An 18,202-nucleotide genomic window follows, 5' to 3' on the forward strand; every position below is an offset into this window, starting at 1 on the left:
AGGTTTTGACTTCCCTATGGCAAAGATGGTATATTCTGCCGTGCTGCAATAAGTTCCATGGTATGCAATAAGTTTAATCGTAAATACATTCTAAAACATTTCAAATCAATTGCACAGGGTTTAGATAAATAACTGCAGGGCATGTGCAATGGAAAACTCTGAGCATATTAATTATACCTTCTTTTTCTGCCTCGCTTATCTTTATTGTTGCCCCTGTCCCATATTTTCGATATTTTTTTTATCATTTCAAAATTGGTCAAAACAGGAGTAGAATCGGGGTCTAAACCCAAGGCGGCTAGGTGTGTCATGGCAGTCATTTTCAATTCAATAATTAACTTGTTTCTTTCTCCAATATCAATCTTCTTCCCTAGCAATTGAAGAAAACCATTTGAGTTTGTTGACAAAGCTAGGCATAAAGAAGTGTTCTCTGTGTATACCAGATTGAGAGAGGTGAGGGTAGCCCAAATTCCAGTCTCAGATCTTCGACCACCACCAAAGTATTTTCTTCGAAACGATCAAGCCATGAAACCTGCTTGCATGAGAGCGAAGAAAAACAATATAATAAACCAGGTATAATGCTAGTACGATATATTTCCAGTAATCCTACCACGTTCTAACCTCCTCCACGATGTACTGCATAACTTTTTACTGCCAGCCACTTTTTACTGTTCTTAAGTTACAGTTCTAGCACCATAATAAGATGAGGAAGGATTCAATCTGATCGGAAAGCCTTGGTAGACCTACTCATTCACCCTTTCCATGAACTATTGATTAGCTTCCAAGTGAACAGGCACTTTTCAGGGGTACGTTCACCTAGACACATGGTCTTTTGTTTTTGATGTATCAATTACCATAACATTCGTTGTGGCGTAGGCAGCAAGGGCGTCGGTTGTATGTTGGAGGCCAGTGTGAGTCTGGTCAAACAATATTATCGTCTGCATATGAGATCCACAATATATGTTCACCATTCATTTTAGGTGGAAAATGATGCGCCAGTCGAAGCTCTTTTATCCAAATCTTTAGTGTATATGTTATACAGCATTGGAGCCAGTTACGCAGCCTTGCTTAAGGATGTGATTGGTACTATAGTTATTGGTATGCACTCCTGCATTATTTAGTTGTACCATAATGCAACTATTTGTGTATAATTGTTGAATATAGTACAGGGATGTAGGATCCATCCCCCAAGCCTCAAGTTCTTCCCAAAGCAGAAGTCGGGGAAATAACAGTAGAACAGTTCCGTTTATTTGTCCAGTAGCGGCTGTCACAATCAAATATTGGATTATACAGATGTTAGTTATTGTATTATATGATTTTCAGATTAGTTGTTTCGGCCCATCGGAGCTTCCTTAAAGGTACTGTGGCGAAGATCTTCTGGCTAGAATCCATCATAACCAGAAGGCGATAGTTGGCAGGGTCCGATCTATACCCATTTTTTGAAAATGGGTACTACAAGTACAGATTTACGCCAACTCTGCAAAGTTCTAAATGCTGATATAAAGTTAATATTTTTGCCCATAGCGCCAGCTGGGCCTTAAACAATATTCAGCATGCCATCTGGGCCCGGGGGCACTTGAACCCTTTAGTTTTATGCTGACCAGTAAGTTCTCTTCCATTTCTAAAATAGAGATGTGATTTTATAAGTTTGAAAATCTCTTCAGGGCAGGAAGTAGTATGGTTGACAAAGTTCTTGGATCTGTCTGAACCATATATCTTCTGGTATTGGGTTTAATTCTGTGGGAGTCGTAGCTTTTATATGCTCATTAAAGTGTGACCAGAATTTGCAGCTATTGTGCAATCTTAACCATCCAAACAGTAACCAATTGGCATTAGTGGTAGTGTTTATGTTGCTTCAACCAGTTCTTGTATCGTGTGGCTAGATGTATAATGCCCAATTCTTTTTCAGAACTGCTTAGCAAAAGACTAGCTCTAATTGAAGTTCGAGCTTTACAATAGAGCAGCAATGTCAAATGGGGCGTTGCTTTTATTTTCATTTTATTCTTAATCATGAACTCTAGATCACAGTTGGATTGCGATCGAGCCGGATCTATTAATTCTCGTTCATGCCATAGTTAACCATTAAAAGCCTTTACGGTTGTCTCCGTCCAATGAAGGCAGTCACCCTGGAGGTTGGTCACATTAGGTTGCCTCACCATATTCGGTTGAGTTACACCAATATCCACTGTCCAAGTTAGTGCTGCAAGGTCACTCAAATTATTATATTCAGTTTTAACAGGGCTGCATCTGTAATTCAAGACAGAGTCGCTAATAACAGTCATTTGTCCATGTATAACTTGAAATATATGTCTTAGATGTGACAAACGATAGATGTAGCAGATTGTATGAACTAAAACTGCCTCCAGTGGCGACCAGAGTCTGTAGAAAATGGAGCAAGTACGTGTATATTTTTTACATTAAAATCGCCTACCAAGACTACGTGACCAGTGGACGACATCCGTACCATTGTATGTTATTGTTGACTATGACCTGCATGGTTTTTGTCTGTAAACAACCAGGTGGGTTATAAATGTTTACTATCAGGATACGAGATAAGGGGTCCTGCGATGGTTGAAATATTGCAGATAGAACATAAGGTGATTGCATAGTTTTAGGAAAGTGTGACAAGGTGCAAGTTAGTTGGAATCCTATTGCCAGGCACCCACTGCTCGGTCCCTATATGAGGGGTGTTAGGGAGAATTCTCTGAAATTTGCTAATTCCCTCTACCTCAGAGATGCCCAACAATTTTGCTGGATTTTGAGGACTTGATTTTTTTTAACCTGGAGAGGGTGAGACCCTTATTCCCACTCTCTCATGTGTTTTAATGTGATTTTGTACACTGTTTCTTTTGATTGTGGAGTCTGACAAACTCCATAGGCATCATCTTTTACATTGTTTCACACAGCACCTTCAGGGCAGTGCCACATTCAGATTTCCCAAAGGTTTAAATGCCTTTGCTTGGATAAACTACTGTTTCCCAGAGCAGTAAAGTAAAATTCACTTTACTTACGTTTGTAACTTTCTAGATCCTGCACACACTATCTTACCATAGGGTGCTGGAGCGTATCCCCTTTGTCTAGCTTCTCATGTAACCTTTTTATGTTGCCCTTTCCTCACTGAATGGCTGGTGGCAGTGGTTTACTTTTTACTACCATTATGTGATTTTTACCACGGGCTGCGTTCGCAGCCACGGTAAAGCGCCCATGGGTGTCATTTTTGTCAAAATGGCCACAGTCTTCTTTTTTCGCCATTTATTTGTGGAAAGGTCCTTCTGGAGATTTACTCTGTATGCCAAACCAGGTTTGGTACCTTTTGTTTATTTCTCTTTAGGCGGGATTGACGAATGAAGCCCGTCTGGCTCCAGGGTGTCTGGCGGGGCAGGAAGCAAGGGAGGTTCCAGAAACTCCGTGTTTAGTCTCCTAGGAGACAGGAATGCACTCTTAGGTGATTGGCCGGCTGGCTGCGCGACAAGGACAGCCAGCCTGCTGTGTGACTGACAGCTAGGCTGACAGCTAGGCTGGAATGAATTGGAGCAAGCTGCATAAAAGGCGAGGCTTTTTGGCTTGGAAGGCAGAGTCGACCACTGGATGAAGGAATCCGAAGAACGGACGCCTGCTGGAACCCCTGGACCTTTGGTTTGCCCGGTGAAGCACTGCTGCTGTGCTAAAACTCCAAATTTGCATCGACAGAGAAGCCCCAGCAAGGACGACTTCTCCCTTTTGAGTTGGCAGGACCAATCCACTCCAAAGTAAGCCTCCTGCACATCCTCTCAAAGTTGGTATCCACTGTAGTCGCTGCTGGAACCGGATAGCTAGGGAGCGGAACGCCAGTTTGTGTGCGTTGCTTTTAAGCTGGCCAAAGGGTACTGCATACAATCTTGCCTAACAATTTATATAATGGGGCATTTGCATTCCTGTTTTCAAGAAAACTGACACTTGCACAGGCAACCCTTTCAAAGTTCAAACTAAATTGGCAATGTTGAGGTTAGATGTGAAAGGAAACGCTGTGCCAATTTTACTGATAATTGCAATCTAATAAAGCAAAAACTCAATCATCTGATTTGTAATACCCTTCTTTTAGAATACAAACCTACAAGTTACACAAATTATCATTGAGTACAAGTGGTTTGCCTGCTTAATTGTTTCATGTACAACCCAGAAGGATATTCCTTAAATGAGATGGATTTCTAGTATCTGGCCTGGTGGGCAGATTTTAGGAGCCCAACCTAGTTATGGTGAACTGAAGGTTGGCCAAAACCAATCAAGATGAGCGTGGAGAGTGTGATGGGTGGCAATGGGGCCACAATGAGTCCACACAGTCGAGCACACAATAATTCAGTTTAGACAGGAATGTCTACAAATAGCTATTAATTCTAGGCCACACACTAAAAAATTAAATAAGCAGGCGATATTGCACAACACTCAATAGATTATACAGTTACCACAGGTTCTTAAAATGCATTCAGTGACTTGCATTTGGGGTCCCCTCCCTCCTGCACTTCTCACTCTTCCGCCCCCCACCCTTTACCATCCCTTTGCCACGATCAGCCCCCTCTCACTGCACCTTTATTTACAGCACTTGCACAATCCGAACATCACAAGGCCTAGTAGGACTGTTACTGTTATTTTCACCTCTGCCCTATGCCCCTCTTTTGTCTTGTGGTGCATGGAAACAATTTTGCTGTATAGGCACATTACAAAGGTTCAATAAAAAAACATGAAAAAACACAAATGAGGGTAAATAAAGATGGAACCAAGTCACAAGTGATATTCCCTAACTTTAGCAGTCCAATCCCTAAGAAGAATGGGTCCGGTCTGGCAGCAGAGTGCAATCCTTGGCGATGGAGACATGCAATATTCACAGACGCAGCCCTCTTCAGGACACTTCATAGGACAGGGGGTGAGGTGGAAGGTGAGTTCTAGCAATGGCCACTGCACAGAGACGATGGCAGGTAGCTTTCCAATTGCTGTTGTAGATGTCCTTCCAGAACGGGATCACTTGAGGCTGGAACGCTGATGTCTGTCAGGAAGGCGACTTGTACCACAATCGGGCAACAGCCAGAGTTCTGGCGGCAAACGTTGAACGGTGAAGGTTCTGCAGAGCTTGGTGTTCCAGGTTCTCTTCCGATGGTTCAGGACAGCTGGATCCTCAAATACTTCAAGACTGGTTTGTCCCACCAGTCCAGTGATTGAAGCAGATCAGGTAGTCCAAGAGGGCTTCACCGGGCCACTTGACTCTCTACTGTGACTTTTGCCTACCCCAGAACACTGTGCACAAGTCTTTTTAAATGTGCTGCTCATCTTCATAGCATTGAGTTTGCAAGACGCATGCTTATTTCGATAGTAGCTCTTTAAACTATTATCCTTCTGTTTTTGCTACCAGGCAGTCTCTACCTTTAGCAAAAACTGTTGGGTTTTGGGTCTCAAAGATTTAGTACCCCGACGATCTGTATTTTCTTGGAGCTTGTTACTCTTGTTACCTGTGTTCACCCCACAGCCAAAAACTGTGAAACGGTTGGTGTAGCAACATCATAGTATCAATTTATATTTTTTCGTAAGCCCTTTAAACAATTGTCATTGGGTCAGGATTTCTGAAATGAAGTAACTTCAGGTACAATTAAATCCATCAGTTTCAACCTACTAATATCTGGCGGTAAGCCGTTACTTGGGATTGCATAGATTTCTCTGCCACTTGCTTCTGCCAATATTCCTTCTGCCATAGACCTACAAAAAGCAATACATATGCTTAGATGTTTTTGCTTTATATTTCCAGACTTCGTTTGTTTCTTTTGGCATTTTTGGTCCTTTTGATTGACTTTACTTATTTCTAGATTTCTTCAAGGATCTGGAACTTTTCTTGGGTCTCACAAATGTTCCCTTTAAGTTGCTTGATCTCCATGGTTAACTCGTTATAGTTGGTTCCTTTTCATAGACAGGCTAGCATTTAGGCAGCACATTTTTATCAGACACCAGGCATAGGGGTTGAAGGAATCCCTCTCCCATTCTGTCAAGTCTTGTGGTATTTCTTGGAGTAGATGCACTCTTTTCTAGCCTAAATCAATCACTAGTATGCTTGAAGGTCACTTTCAACAGCTGTTATTTGGGCTCCTATCTCTCCTGCCATTTCTTTAAGACTCTTTATAGGCTGTTTGATTTCCTTTTGGCCATATTTGCTAGTGTAATCGTTTACCCTCGGAGAAGACCACTGTTCATTCTTCAGTTAGTGATTTTGTATTTCCTTGAGCGAGGGCTCCCTCCAACAGCTGTTAACAAACATGAGCCAATAGAATCAAATATGTGGTTATAGGAGCATTTCATTTCTTAGTGTTCCTGTAGCTTGGCAAAACAGGCCAGGAGAGCTCATGTGAGAATTCCTCAAAGGGTTGAGTCAGGCTAGTCTCCCACAAACTGCGGGTCAACTGCCCTTAGATGTGCTATTGGCACTCGTGGCTGGGCTTGTGCCACATCAGCTGCAGCAATTTCCAGGACACAAGCAGTACCCCTGGGGGACTGCCAGTCTACTGCTCATTGATATAGTTCGTAAAAAGGATAATTTAGTAGAGTGTAGGTGATGAGCGAAGATAATTTAGTACAGTGTAGGTGATGAGTGAAGAGAGTGTTTGAATCTCTACATGCTCTCTAATAGTGAAACACTTTCAAATGCGAGCTCGTCTATTGCAGATCGAAACTACTTGTTTAGAAATGTAATGCAGGGTAGCTTAATTTGTTAACATGAACTAGATACGGGAGGAAACACTTTGACTGATTGAACTCATGGCTTCTTGCTTAACAATGTTAAAGTGCCACTCTTGTGTCCCCTGGGCATTCGTGCGTTTCCCCATAACTCTATGAAGTAAGCGATTGCTTAGTATGTAGTTGCCAAGACTGTCATTGCACATGGTCCTATGCTGCTCACTAGAATGTTAAACTGAGGGCTTTTCCATACATTCCTTTGTTCTTTTGTCCCAGATTTTATATCTTCTAAAAAATCTTTTCATCCATGAAAGTTACATTTTGAGACAGTGGACCTCGTAATGTTATTGTTGAGATTGTGTGCATAATTGCATCAAAGTGATTGCTGCAGAGTAGCTACCCTCTGTCGCACTCATCGGTTTCTGTGTTTTACCCTCAGAAAACCAGCTGGAGGCATTGGACATCCGTTTCCCTCGTGAGCCCCTACACACAGATGACCTATTATCCTTGCTGAGAGGATCCAGGAAACTGAACGAGTTATCGCTGGATAATGCAACATTTTCTTCTTTTGAGGAACTGAGACATACCCTGCAGACACTCACAGGTATAGTAGACTGGATTGCTTTGTACAGTGGCATTACATTGGCACAGTGTCGGTGCATCAGCCAAGCAGAACCGATCAGAGAGATCCTGTTTTTCTTATATCCAGAGGTGATTTGTACAGATTTAATAATGTGGAATCATATTGTCATAAATGCGATTGTACTGATTTGTGCTCGCCCAAAAAGTATTTTGCATGCTGAGGCATTTATTGAGGATTGTGGTCTATTCCTCACTGTCTTCCGGTCTAGCTAAATGCATCAAAGGAAATGTTGAAGAATAAATGGATGCATGAAACTTGTAGAGCAATTTACCTAAAATGCATACCTCCTAGGTATGTGCACTAGTGGTACACTTACAGTGAACTATCTTGTGCATTCATAATCCATCTTAGATGGGAGAAGTGAAGTCCACTTTTCATCTGACAAAACAGGAAGAGATGGTGGTGCACCCATTCTCCCCCAGAGTGCTACATCTGCTTCTAATTTGGAGGTGATGATTTTGAGAAATTAATATCACCTGATTGTGGCACATGCGTGTCTTTAACACCCTAATGTTGAGTGCTATAAAATGTAATCTGTGCACTGATGCACTTCCATCCTTTACCTAATTTCCACAACCCCACCATTGCCTCCATTGCTCCACTCAGTCCTATTCCTGATACTAATTCTAATGTTTTACCCCTTTGCTTTCCCGCTTTCCTTTCATTTCTTTCCCCTTACCACATATTCCATTCCCTTATTGATCTTTCAAGAGTACAACTTTTTTGCAGTTCCCAAAGATTAACTCTACAAGCCTACTCGCTCTCAGAAAATACTGTATGGACATTGGTTTTGAGCTATTTAATTCTTGCGATGTGTGGAAATTAGGCTTCGGTGGTGATGGAGGGAATGCCAACAAATTTCAATAATGAAGGGGATTGCCCAAAAATCTAGGGTCCTATGGGCTAAATATTCAACACAATACAAAATGGAACCCTTAGATGGAGGATGACAGCATATTCATTTGTTTTTTTAATGAATAATAAGAAATGATTCAATACTTTCCCTTCAAAACATAGTTCTTAAATATTTTTTTATATAAAGTAACACCCAACGGTGTAAAATTATTTTAAATGTAAAACACAATTTACACTTGTTTAAGATCCACAAAAACATTTAACCTTTATTCCATTCATTTCACTTTACTATACCAGCATTCACACAAATACTCTATAACCTCAAAATGCGGTCACACTCAAATAGTCTAGTATATCATTGTTCAGTTTAGATCCTCTTAATACAATCTTAACATATATATGACTGCCTGTCCCGCTTAGGGACAGGCACTCCTCTATATGTTAGGATTATGGAGTATTTGTATGAATGCTGGTATGGTAAAGTGAAATGAATGGAGTGTAGGGTTAAATGTTTTTGTGGATCTTAAACAAGTGTAAATTGTGTTTTACATTTTAAATAATTTTACACTGTTGGGTGTTACTTTATATAAAAAATATTAAACTGTGTTGAAGTGAAAGTATTGAATCATTTGTAATTATTCATAAAAAACAGATGAATATGCTGTCATCCTCCATCTAAGGGTTCCATTTTGTATTGTGGGGAACGCCAACAGCCATAACTTTTTCTGCCTGCCACAGAATCATTACTTGACATTGTTTTAATGGATACCCTTTTCTTCCCTCTAGAGTACAACACCACTTTGAAGCGACTGAGCTTCCATGATATGTATCTTGCTGACTGCCAGGACGAGATTCTACTCCTACTTCAAAAGTCTCATCTTGAAGGTGAAGTTACTGCCCTTCTTAGGATACCCCTTCACACCACCACTTTAGTGGGTGGTGGAGTAATTGAGATTGGCTGGTGCATGGCCTTGATGTGTGAGATGTTTTCACTGAGTCACTGATGACATTACTTTGAGAATGGGAGCCTCCAGAAGCTGTGCGACACACTAAGGTAGTGCTTTCATTGGAACATGGGCGATTTTGCACAGGGCAGTAGCGCCTGCCAACCCAGGGTAAGTACATGCTAAAGCAAATCGTGAGGTGGCTCCTATTGTGAAACGGAACTTGTCCCCCAATGTGCCCACTTTCAGCTTTTAAGTTCCAGTAGGCTAGAGTAATGCAGACTTCTTCAAGGACCTAGAGTGAGGACAGGGTGCAACATTTGCACTAGCCATTGGCTAGTGATAATGGGCTCTTGGCGAGTAAGAAATGGTGTGCTGTGTATGCAAATGTGGAATTGAGGTGGCAAGTGACTTTTTATGGCTGGCTTGTCCCTTGACATTTTGGTGAGGGTATCTTGTTAATTGCCTGTGGTAAATGAACTTCCATTTATCAGTCCTTAGAACATATCCTCTGTGTGTGATGCCCTAACTGGCATCAGTACATTCGTTTATTAATGTAAACTAGTGTGCTGTTTGACGGCACTACTACCTCACTGGGATTTTATTGTCATTTGATATCTGATTGTGCACAATCTTTGGTGTGTGTATATGGATCTTTTGGATGCGTTCAGAAGTAGTATTGCTGATGCACTAAATTCATTTTTTTTGCCATAGATGTAAAGATCTCATTTTGCCATCTGTTTGAAAAGCGTGCATTGCAGTTCCTATCTGACATGGTGCACGCACTTAAGAGAAATTCTGCTTTGAAGACACTCAAGCTGTGTGGAAATCGACTTGGTACTGTATTTATTTTAAGAATTGTTATTTGAACAGTAAAAAGTATGTTTTTGGTTAAATTCATATAAACTGTATGTCAAGGTGTTAGGGAGAATTCTTAGAAATGTGGTAATTCCTCTCTACCTTAGAGACCTCCAGCACATTTGCTGGACTAGCACTTTAATTTTCAACTTGAAGAGAGTGAGACCTTTTCCCCACTCTCATGTATTTTTCTGTGATTTACACAGTTTCTTTTGGTTTTGGAGTCTGACGAACTCCATAGACATCATCTTTGCCTTGTGATACACAGCACCTTCAGCGCAGTGGCACGGGGAAGTCTTAGATTTTCCAAAGGTTTAAATACCTTCTCTTGTTTAAACTGTTTCCAAGAGCAGTGAAGTGAAATTGACTTTACTTACAATTTGTGACTTCTTAGCATGGGGTGCTGGAGGGGTTACTTAGTATCCCCTTTGTATAGTTTCTCATGTAACATTTTTATGTTACCCTTTCTACAATTAATGGCTGGTGCCAGTGGTTTACTTTTTACTACCATTGTGTGTTTTTACAGCGGGCTGCGTTCGCAGCTGCAGTAAAGCACCCATGGATGCACAGTTTGTCAAAATGGGCCCGGTCTTTTTTTTCCCGCCATTTCTTTGTGGAAAAGGTCCTTCTTGAGATTTACCCTGTGCGCCAAACCAGATATGGGCCCTTTCTTTGTTTTGTCTTTGGCGGCATTCACGAGTGAAGCCCGCCTCTGGCTCCAGGTTGTCTGGTGGGGGCAGAAAGCAAGGGAGGTGCCTGAAACTCCCTGTGCTTAGTCTCCAAGGAGACAGGAATGCACTCTTAGGTGATTGGACGGCTGGCTGTCTGGTAAGGACAGCCACCCTGCTGTGTGATTGACAGCTAGGCTGGAATGAATGGGAGAAACCTGCATAAAAGGCAAGGCTTTTTGCCATAGAAAGCAGAGTCAACCACTGGATGAAGAAATCCGAAGAAGAACTTGGGAGACGCCTGCTGCAACTCCTGGACCATTGGTTTGCCCAGTGAATCCCTGCTACTGTGCTGAAGCTCCAAATTCGCCTCGACTAGAGAAGCCCTGCAAGGACGTCTTCTCCCCTTGAGTTAGTGGGACCAATCCACTCCAAAGTAAGCCACCTGGACATCCTCTCAAAGCTGGTTGAGTTTCCACTGCAGTCGCTGCTGGGAGAGGAAGACCAGTTTGTGTGCATCGCTTTTAAACTAGCGAAGAGCTCCAGGAAGATCCTCTGGACTCCCAGGAAGCAGGACTGACCGAGCCTGAGCCCCCTCAACAGAGTGCGAGACCCCAGACGCAAGGAAAGCCCATCTCGACAGCCAGGAACTGCAGTGTTGCTATTTGCGGTAGATGCGAGGAGCTGAAAGTGTCACTTGTTTGTAGATTGCCGGTTGCGAGCGGTGACTGTCCCATTGCAGTGCAGGAGTCCCCAGACATCCTCCCTCTTGGCCCCACGACTGAGGCCCAAGAACAGCGAGATCTGCAGAGCTGCACAGCAAAAGAAGTCATCCCCTGCACTTTTTCATCAACCTAAAAGGTACTGTAAAGTCTAAGAACTTGCCTCTTGTTGTGTAGCCACTTGTCCTTGTTGGAGGCTTTCTTGGTTGCATCTGTAGAGTTGCTATCAGCTTCTTTACCTCACAATACTAATCAGCTTGTGGCCCTACTTTGATTTCTTCTATTCTACCAAGACTTTTAAAACATTGTGAAAGACTTTCTCCTTACCTGCAGGAAGTGCTTCCGTTCACCTTGATTTTTGCTAACTTAACATTGGCTGGCCTGGCTCACTGAATGACTCTGCTCTCCTCTGTTCAAGGGGTTTTGTCTATCTTCCAGGAAAGGGATAACTGACTTTACATTGGGGGGTTATGGAAAGTACTTACCTGCTTTAGAATCATTGTATGAATACTTGTTATATTCTGATCCCCTTTTCCTTGACACCCTACTAAGAGTGTGTATTTCTGAAGTATATTTGTGTGTTGCTGTATATTGCTCCCTTCTGATGGCTTACTATAACTGACTGATAAATTAATAATTGTTTAATCAAACCTTGTGTGTAAGACTTTATTTGGAAACTTGTCACTGTGAATCTCTGCAACTCCCCTACAGCTCACATTGACCCCGCTTGATATAAGCATGGTTACTCAACCACCCTCCCAACCTGTGTAGTACAGACTTAAACCAAATGATTCCTATTGCCAGGAGATCAGGGTGGTTGTAGTGCAACCAAAAGGGTACTGCATACAATATTACCTAACAAATCTCAACCAAGTGCTGGACCCCGGATGTGAGGAAAGTCCAGAGTGGTATCTGAGAGTCTGCGGTCGTGCTATTTGCTAAGACGCGAGCAGCTGAAACCGCAAAGTGCTGCTGAATAGAGGTTTGTCCTTTTCTGCCGCTGAATGTCCCATTGCAGTGCATGAGTCCCCAGACGTCCTCCCTCTTGTCCCCATGACTGAGGCCCAGGAACAGGATCTGCAGAGCTGCACAGGAACAGGAGCCAGCTGAAACCATTTCTTCTAACCAAAGGTACTGTAAAGTTTGAGAGGACTTACTCTTGTTGTTGTAGCCTTACTTGATCTCAGTTGAGACTTGTTTTGGTTGCCTCTGTAGAGTTGCTTGCATCTTCTACGTCGTACAAGCCTCCCAGTTTATGGCCCTACATTGATTCTACTTTTTCTACAAAGACTTCTTAAGCATTGTGCAAGACTTTTACTTACCTACAAGAAGAGCTTCGGATCACCTAGACTTTTTCCCAATTGACATTGGCTGGCCTGGCTCCCTGAATGACTCTTCTTACCTCTGCTTGTGTCTTCCCTTCCCTCCAGGAAAGGGTTAACTTACTTTGCATTGAGGGGTTGAAAAGTACTTGCCTGCTTCAGAATATTTGTGTGATCTCTTGTCTTATTCTGGGACCTCTTTACTTTAACACTCATCTCAGTATTGCTCTAAATGTACCAGTGATATATTAATGTCCACAGGGTCCTAGTTATTTGTCACCTGAGGGTGTAGGAAGTGTCTGTGTGCCATCCCAAATGGGTATTTGCGGAGTGTGTATTTTGTATTGTATTTGTGTGTTACTATTATATTGCCCCTTCTGAAGAAGGCTTATTCAAACTGACTGTTAAATTAATAATTGTTTAATCAAGAAACCTTCACTGTAAGTTTTTATTTGGATACTTACCACTGTGAATCTCTAACCACCCTACTGCTCACATTGTCCCCTCTTGAGTAAGCCTGGCTGCTCAGCCACACTACCAACCTGTGTAGTACAGACTTATACCAAAGGTTGGGTTCCTATTGCCAGGATGTCAAGGTTATTGGAATGCACCCAAAGGGTACTGCACCAGATCTTGCCTAACATAAGGATTGAAATCGCTGATGATGGGGAGTTTGAGCAGCCTGTTGAGCGGGAAAGCTGTTCTGGTACATAATTTAAAAAATGTTGCAAATTTTTGCATTCACAAATAATAACATTTTTGGCTCATTGACATACAATATCAGAGTCTTATTCAACACCCCCAATGGAACGAATGATGCACAAACCTCTTTTTAGTGTAAAACGATTAAAAGATATACATAGAATATATTTATGGTAACAATATCAACATTTGTCATCAGTGAAGTTGAACTGTAGACACATTAAGGAAAAAAAATCCTTATGCTCTTGCACGATTGACTGCAGCAAATTAAAATTCAAATTGACAAACTATACTTGGGTTGTAAATATATTAAAATAGAAAGGAAAATAAATTCTCGATCTTAAGGCTTAGTTTTGTTGCAAACAGTGCTAACTGTAGGGCAAATATTTATTACTTCCAGTTTCAAAATTGAGCTTGCAGAAAGCCAGTGGATTTCCTAATTTCATTACACCAGTAAGGCCCATGTAACTTTACTTTTTGAAAACCTTATCTGTGTCACTTGGGACCGCTTAACTACAGTGAAAGTTCAACAGCCTTTGGTAATCAATGGTTCCGGATAACACGGCACCATTGTAAGGCATATTTTGGATAACCTTCATATTCTGAATGTCATAGCCAGTAAATAGCTAAAAGTTCAGATAACGAAGCCTCCTGGACTTGTTCTCTACTGACTGGTACCATGCCATCCAAAATGCTCTTATGAAATCTCTAGACTTCGCTAACGGGCCATCAACATTGGCAGTGTTCCTATTGTGCTATGATAGTGGCTGGCCGGTTAATGGAGCATTCCAGATAATAAAGTACCATGTAACAAACCATATACTGTAGGTAATAATAGTATATTTCCTGGTCCCTCAGGACTAATGGTTGGTAGTACTAGTAGTTGTGGTGTTCAATGGGTAATTGTTTTTTCTCTTGCCAATGTAATTCTAGTCCATCAATAAATGTCCTTTGCAATTGCACTTTGTCGGGTATAGGATTGATGTCCATGAGTTGCCTGTTGGATTTGTGTTTGAGAGTATTGTCAACAGCCTAGTTGTGTTTTACATACCATACTTTAGCCTTGCTATACCAGAAGCTACATGATCTTGCCTATTGTGAGACACCAGAAGGTGTCTTGCGCGCTAGTCCCGGGGATCAGTCAACCAGGTGGGCAGGACACGGCCATCGCTTTTTGATCCAGTTCCTGGGGGTGGACCAGTGTGGGAGGATCACCTGACATGTTCCAATACAATGGTCAGGCAAGGTCAAGCAATTTCTGATCATTACGCACACACCTGACTTCATCACACTTCCCCACACATATAAAAGGCGGAGAATCGGTTACATTTACTGCCTTCAGGAGAGGGTTCCATGAAGAACTGAAAGATGAGTTGGCCCGCAGCCATCCGCCGACCACCCTCGCGGATTTGTTCTCTCTGGTTCTTCAGATTGATTACAGGATGTCAGAGCGCAGATGTGAGAGGAAGAAAAGCCGGATGCCATCCCTTCCCACGTCCAGATCAGCTACCCCATTGACCCAGTCTCAGGCTCACACTAGTGAGGAGCCAATGCAGATATGAACTACCAGAGGACCACTTACCTCAATGTAAAGAAACAGATGTTGCGAAAAAGGCTTATATATGTACTGTGCCACGGATACCCATTTGTTGCAAGACTGTCCTGAAGTGCCCCAGCGGAGACTGGGAAACGAAAGACCCCGATTACTAGGAGCAGCCACTAACCGGGATGAAGGCGCCACCTGTGCTCGGGCATCAGGAAAAGATTCACGGCTGATGGTGGTGCAGGCCACCCTTCAATGGAAGGGGCAATCGGGTAAGGAGGTCCTAGCTCTGATCGACAGTGGTGCTGCAAGAAACTTTTTTGATGTCAATTGGGCCAAGCAAGAAGGCCTCCATCTTGTCAACGAGGCAGAACAAAAGGTGGTAGGGGTGGATGGCCGCCCCTTGTGATCAGGCCCCATTGTCCAGTCATCACCTAGGATTCAAGTTTGCATCTCCGATCATCGAGGGATGTTAACTTTTGACGTTATAAGAGCAGCCCGCTTCCCCGTCATTCTCGGAATCCCTTGGCTCCGCAGGCACAACCCCTTTATCGATTGGTCCCTCAACATGTTGAGATTCTGCTCGTAGCATTACAAGAAGCAATGTTTTCTATCCTTTGTGGCGGAGTGCGCCACCATTTCCTGCTTATCTTCCACCTCAGCTGCGATCCACAACTTGCATTCAGTATACCAAGACTTTGCTGATGTGTTTTTTTTTAAGACCGGGTACCTAAACACCTACCACCACATTGGTTGGAAGATTGCTCTATTGAACTGCTTCCAGGCTCGACTGTTCCCTTTGGGCGTATGTTCTCCTTGACGATACCAAGAGCTTACCTGGATCAAAACCTCAAACGGCCTCAAGTAGCCCAACAAGTCTCCGGCTGCGGCCTTTGTTTTTCATAGCTAAGAAGGATTCCAGCAAACTCAGTATCGATTATCGTGGCCTTAACAAGGTCACGGTAAGGGACCGCTATCCCATGCCATTGATTAAAGATATCCTGGAGGCAGTGGAGGGTGCCGAGGTATTCAGCAAACTTGACCTGAGAGGTGCGTATCATCTTTTGAGAGTTCAAAAGGGAGATGAGTGGAAAACGGCCTTCCGCACACCCTTCAGACTTTTTACTGTGTAATGCCGTTTGGCTTGGTGAATGACCCCGCTGGATCTCAGCGGTTTATGGACCGTTTATTTGCTGACCTACTGTTTGTGTCGGTAATTGTTTACTTTGATGACATCCTGGTCTTCTCCTGGCATAGCGACCAACACAAAGCCCATCCCACTGAAGTCATGGAATGCTTCAGACGCCATCAGCTGTACGCCAAATCTGAAAATGCCTCATTGCTGTTCCCTCTGTGCCCTACCTGGATTTCATCCTATCCGCTAAAGGAGTGGAGATGGATCCAAAGAAAGTCACTGCTATTCTCGAGTGGCCAACCCCATCGTCGGTAAAGGAGAAAACAAAACACGAACCAACTGTCCAAGACCCATGCCCACGCATATGATCGTCTGGTACGTAAAAAGAAAAAAGATCTGAGGAAAAATATCACCCGCTTGACTAAGATCTGAAGCCCGAACAGTAGCATGGAAATACACAAGCTGAAACCGAGCTATCGGAACTGGCTATATCTTCACAAGAAAACCATGCTCAACCAAGATGCAGAAAGAATGTTAAAAAAAATCTGATCAAAAAACACAGCAGAGAGATGGGCAATTATTAAAGAGACAGACAATAGGCAAGATGTGTCTTTGTCAAACCCAATTAGTGCAACAGCGTGGTGTGAGTTTTTTATTCCGCAGCAAGAGGATAACGGGTGCCCTTTACAACGAAGATCAGTGGCAAACGCAAAGAAAGACAGACCGTACATTTGCACAGTCAATTGAAATTATACTAAAGAACTTAAACTCCAGAGCCCCGGGACCAGACGGGTTGACAAACGTCATACTTAAAAGTAACATGCCAGTGGGCCCGGTTCCTAGTGTTTAAATACGTGATATGGACAGAAAAATTCCGGAGTCTTGGAAGGCGGCAGTGGTTGTTCAATTTATAAAAAAGGGCTGAGAACATCTCCCCATAATTACAGACCTATCGCTCTCATGGACGTGGCTGAAAAAGTATCCGCGACCACATTACTGAAGGCCTTAACAGAATGCAGCATCAGGAAACGTCGAAGATACCCTTGGCATTCTGGGTTTGTGAAAGGAATGGGCACCGCACTAAACATCTTTCTGATTAACCTGCTAAAAGCCAGAACCAAAGAACAGGTAATTTACATTGCCTTTATTGACCTGTAAAAGGCCTTCGACACAATCACAAGAAAGAAACTTTGGGACAAACTGCAAGTGGGAATGTCCCCAAATTATTGTGGAGAATATCAAAGACCTTTATTTGGACATAAACATTCAAATAAGGCTAGACAAGACAGGGTCACTGTCGGACCAAATATCTATTAAAACGGGGCTGAAACAAGGTTGCCCCTTAGCGCCGGAGCTCTACAACTTGTTTACATCAGACATGGGAGAAGAATTTGATCTCATCCGCAGCTATCCTCCTAAGGTTGCGGGGCTCCAATAGGGAGACTATTTTACACAGATGACCTTGTGTTAATAGATCAAACCCTGATAGGCCTGCAAAGACAGTTCACTACCTTACATTCATATGTGGACGCAAACGATTTGACTATGAACCCGGAGAAATCAAGAATAATGAGGTTTCCAAAGGGAGGTAATAATGGTGAGATCAGAAAAATGGATTGGACACTAAAAGGGAAAAAATTCTTTGAGGTAAACTCGTTTACTTATTTGGGAGTCTGCATCAATAACACGAGCAGTGAAGCACTCAGAATTGAAGGGCTAAGAAGGAAAGCCATCAACTTAGCTTCACAGGGGAAAATCATTCTGAAAAGATATTCTAGGTTCACCATGATACCGCTGATCAAATTCTACAGAATGAAAGTAGTACCCATACTGACTTACAGAGCAGAAACATCAACATCCTTGCCAATACAAACATGGCCAACTCTGGAGGGTTTGTTCTGGCGGAAAGTGCTCCAACGCCCTAATTCAGTGCCGATACAAGTAATAATGAGAGAGCTGGCCATGGTGTCGCTGAAAGCGATAGCCGCTGGAAACAAATGTCCTTTTATTATCGTAAATGCTTGGAGGAGAACGCACCCGGAGGCTTCAACGTGCTGAAAAAAGGATTTGTCAAACAACCCAGACAAAACAAACAAAAAAATTGTACACAATGGACTGGA

General features: G+C 42.7%; 1 protein-coding gene across 1 annotated transcript in view; it reads left to right on the plus strand.

Annotated features, from left to right (window-relative positions):
* LRRC41 (leucine rich repeat containing 41) overlaps nucleotides 1-18,202 on the plus strand; it is a 201,166-nt gene that overhangs the window by 81,663 nt on the left and 101,301 nt on the right. Inside the window, exons 6-8 of the mRNA XM_069642280.1 lie at nucleotides 7,130-7,294; nucleotides 8,975-9,073; nucleotides 9,847-9,969. Coding sequence (XP_069498381.1) covers nucleotides 7,130-7,294; nucleotides 8,975-9,073; nucleotides 9,847-9,969 — 387 coding nt within the window. The remainder of the gene's footprint in view (nucleotides 1-7,129; nucleotides 7,295-8,974; nucleotides 9,074-9,846; nucleotides 9,970-18,202) is intronic.

This window comes from Ambystoma mexicanum, chromosome 1q (assembly GCF_040938575.1).
Source record: "Ambystoma mexicanum isolate Mex_15411 chromosome 1q, UKY_AmexF1_1, whole genome shotgun sequence".
Taxonomy (NCBI): Eukaryota; Metazoa; Chordata; class Amphibia; order Caudata; family Ambystomatidae; genus Ambystoma; species Ambystoma mexicanum.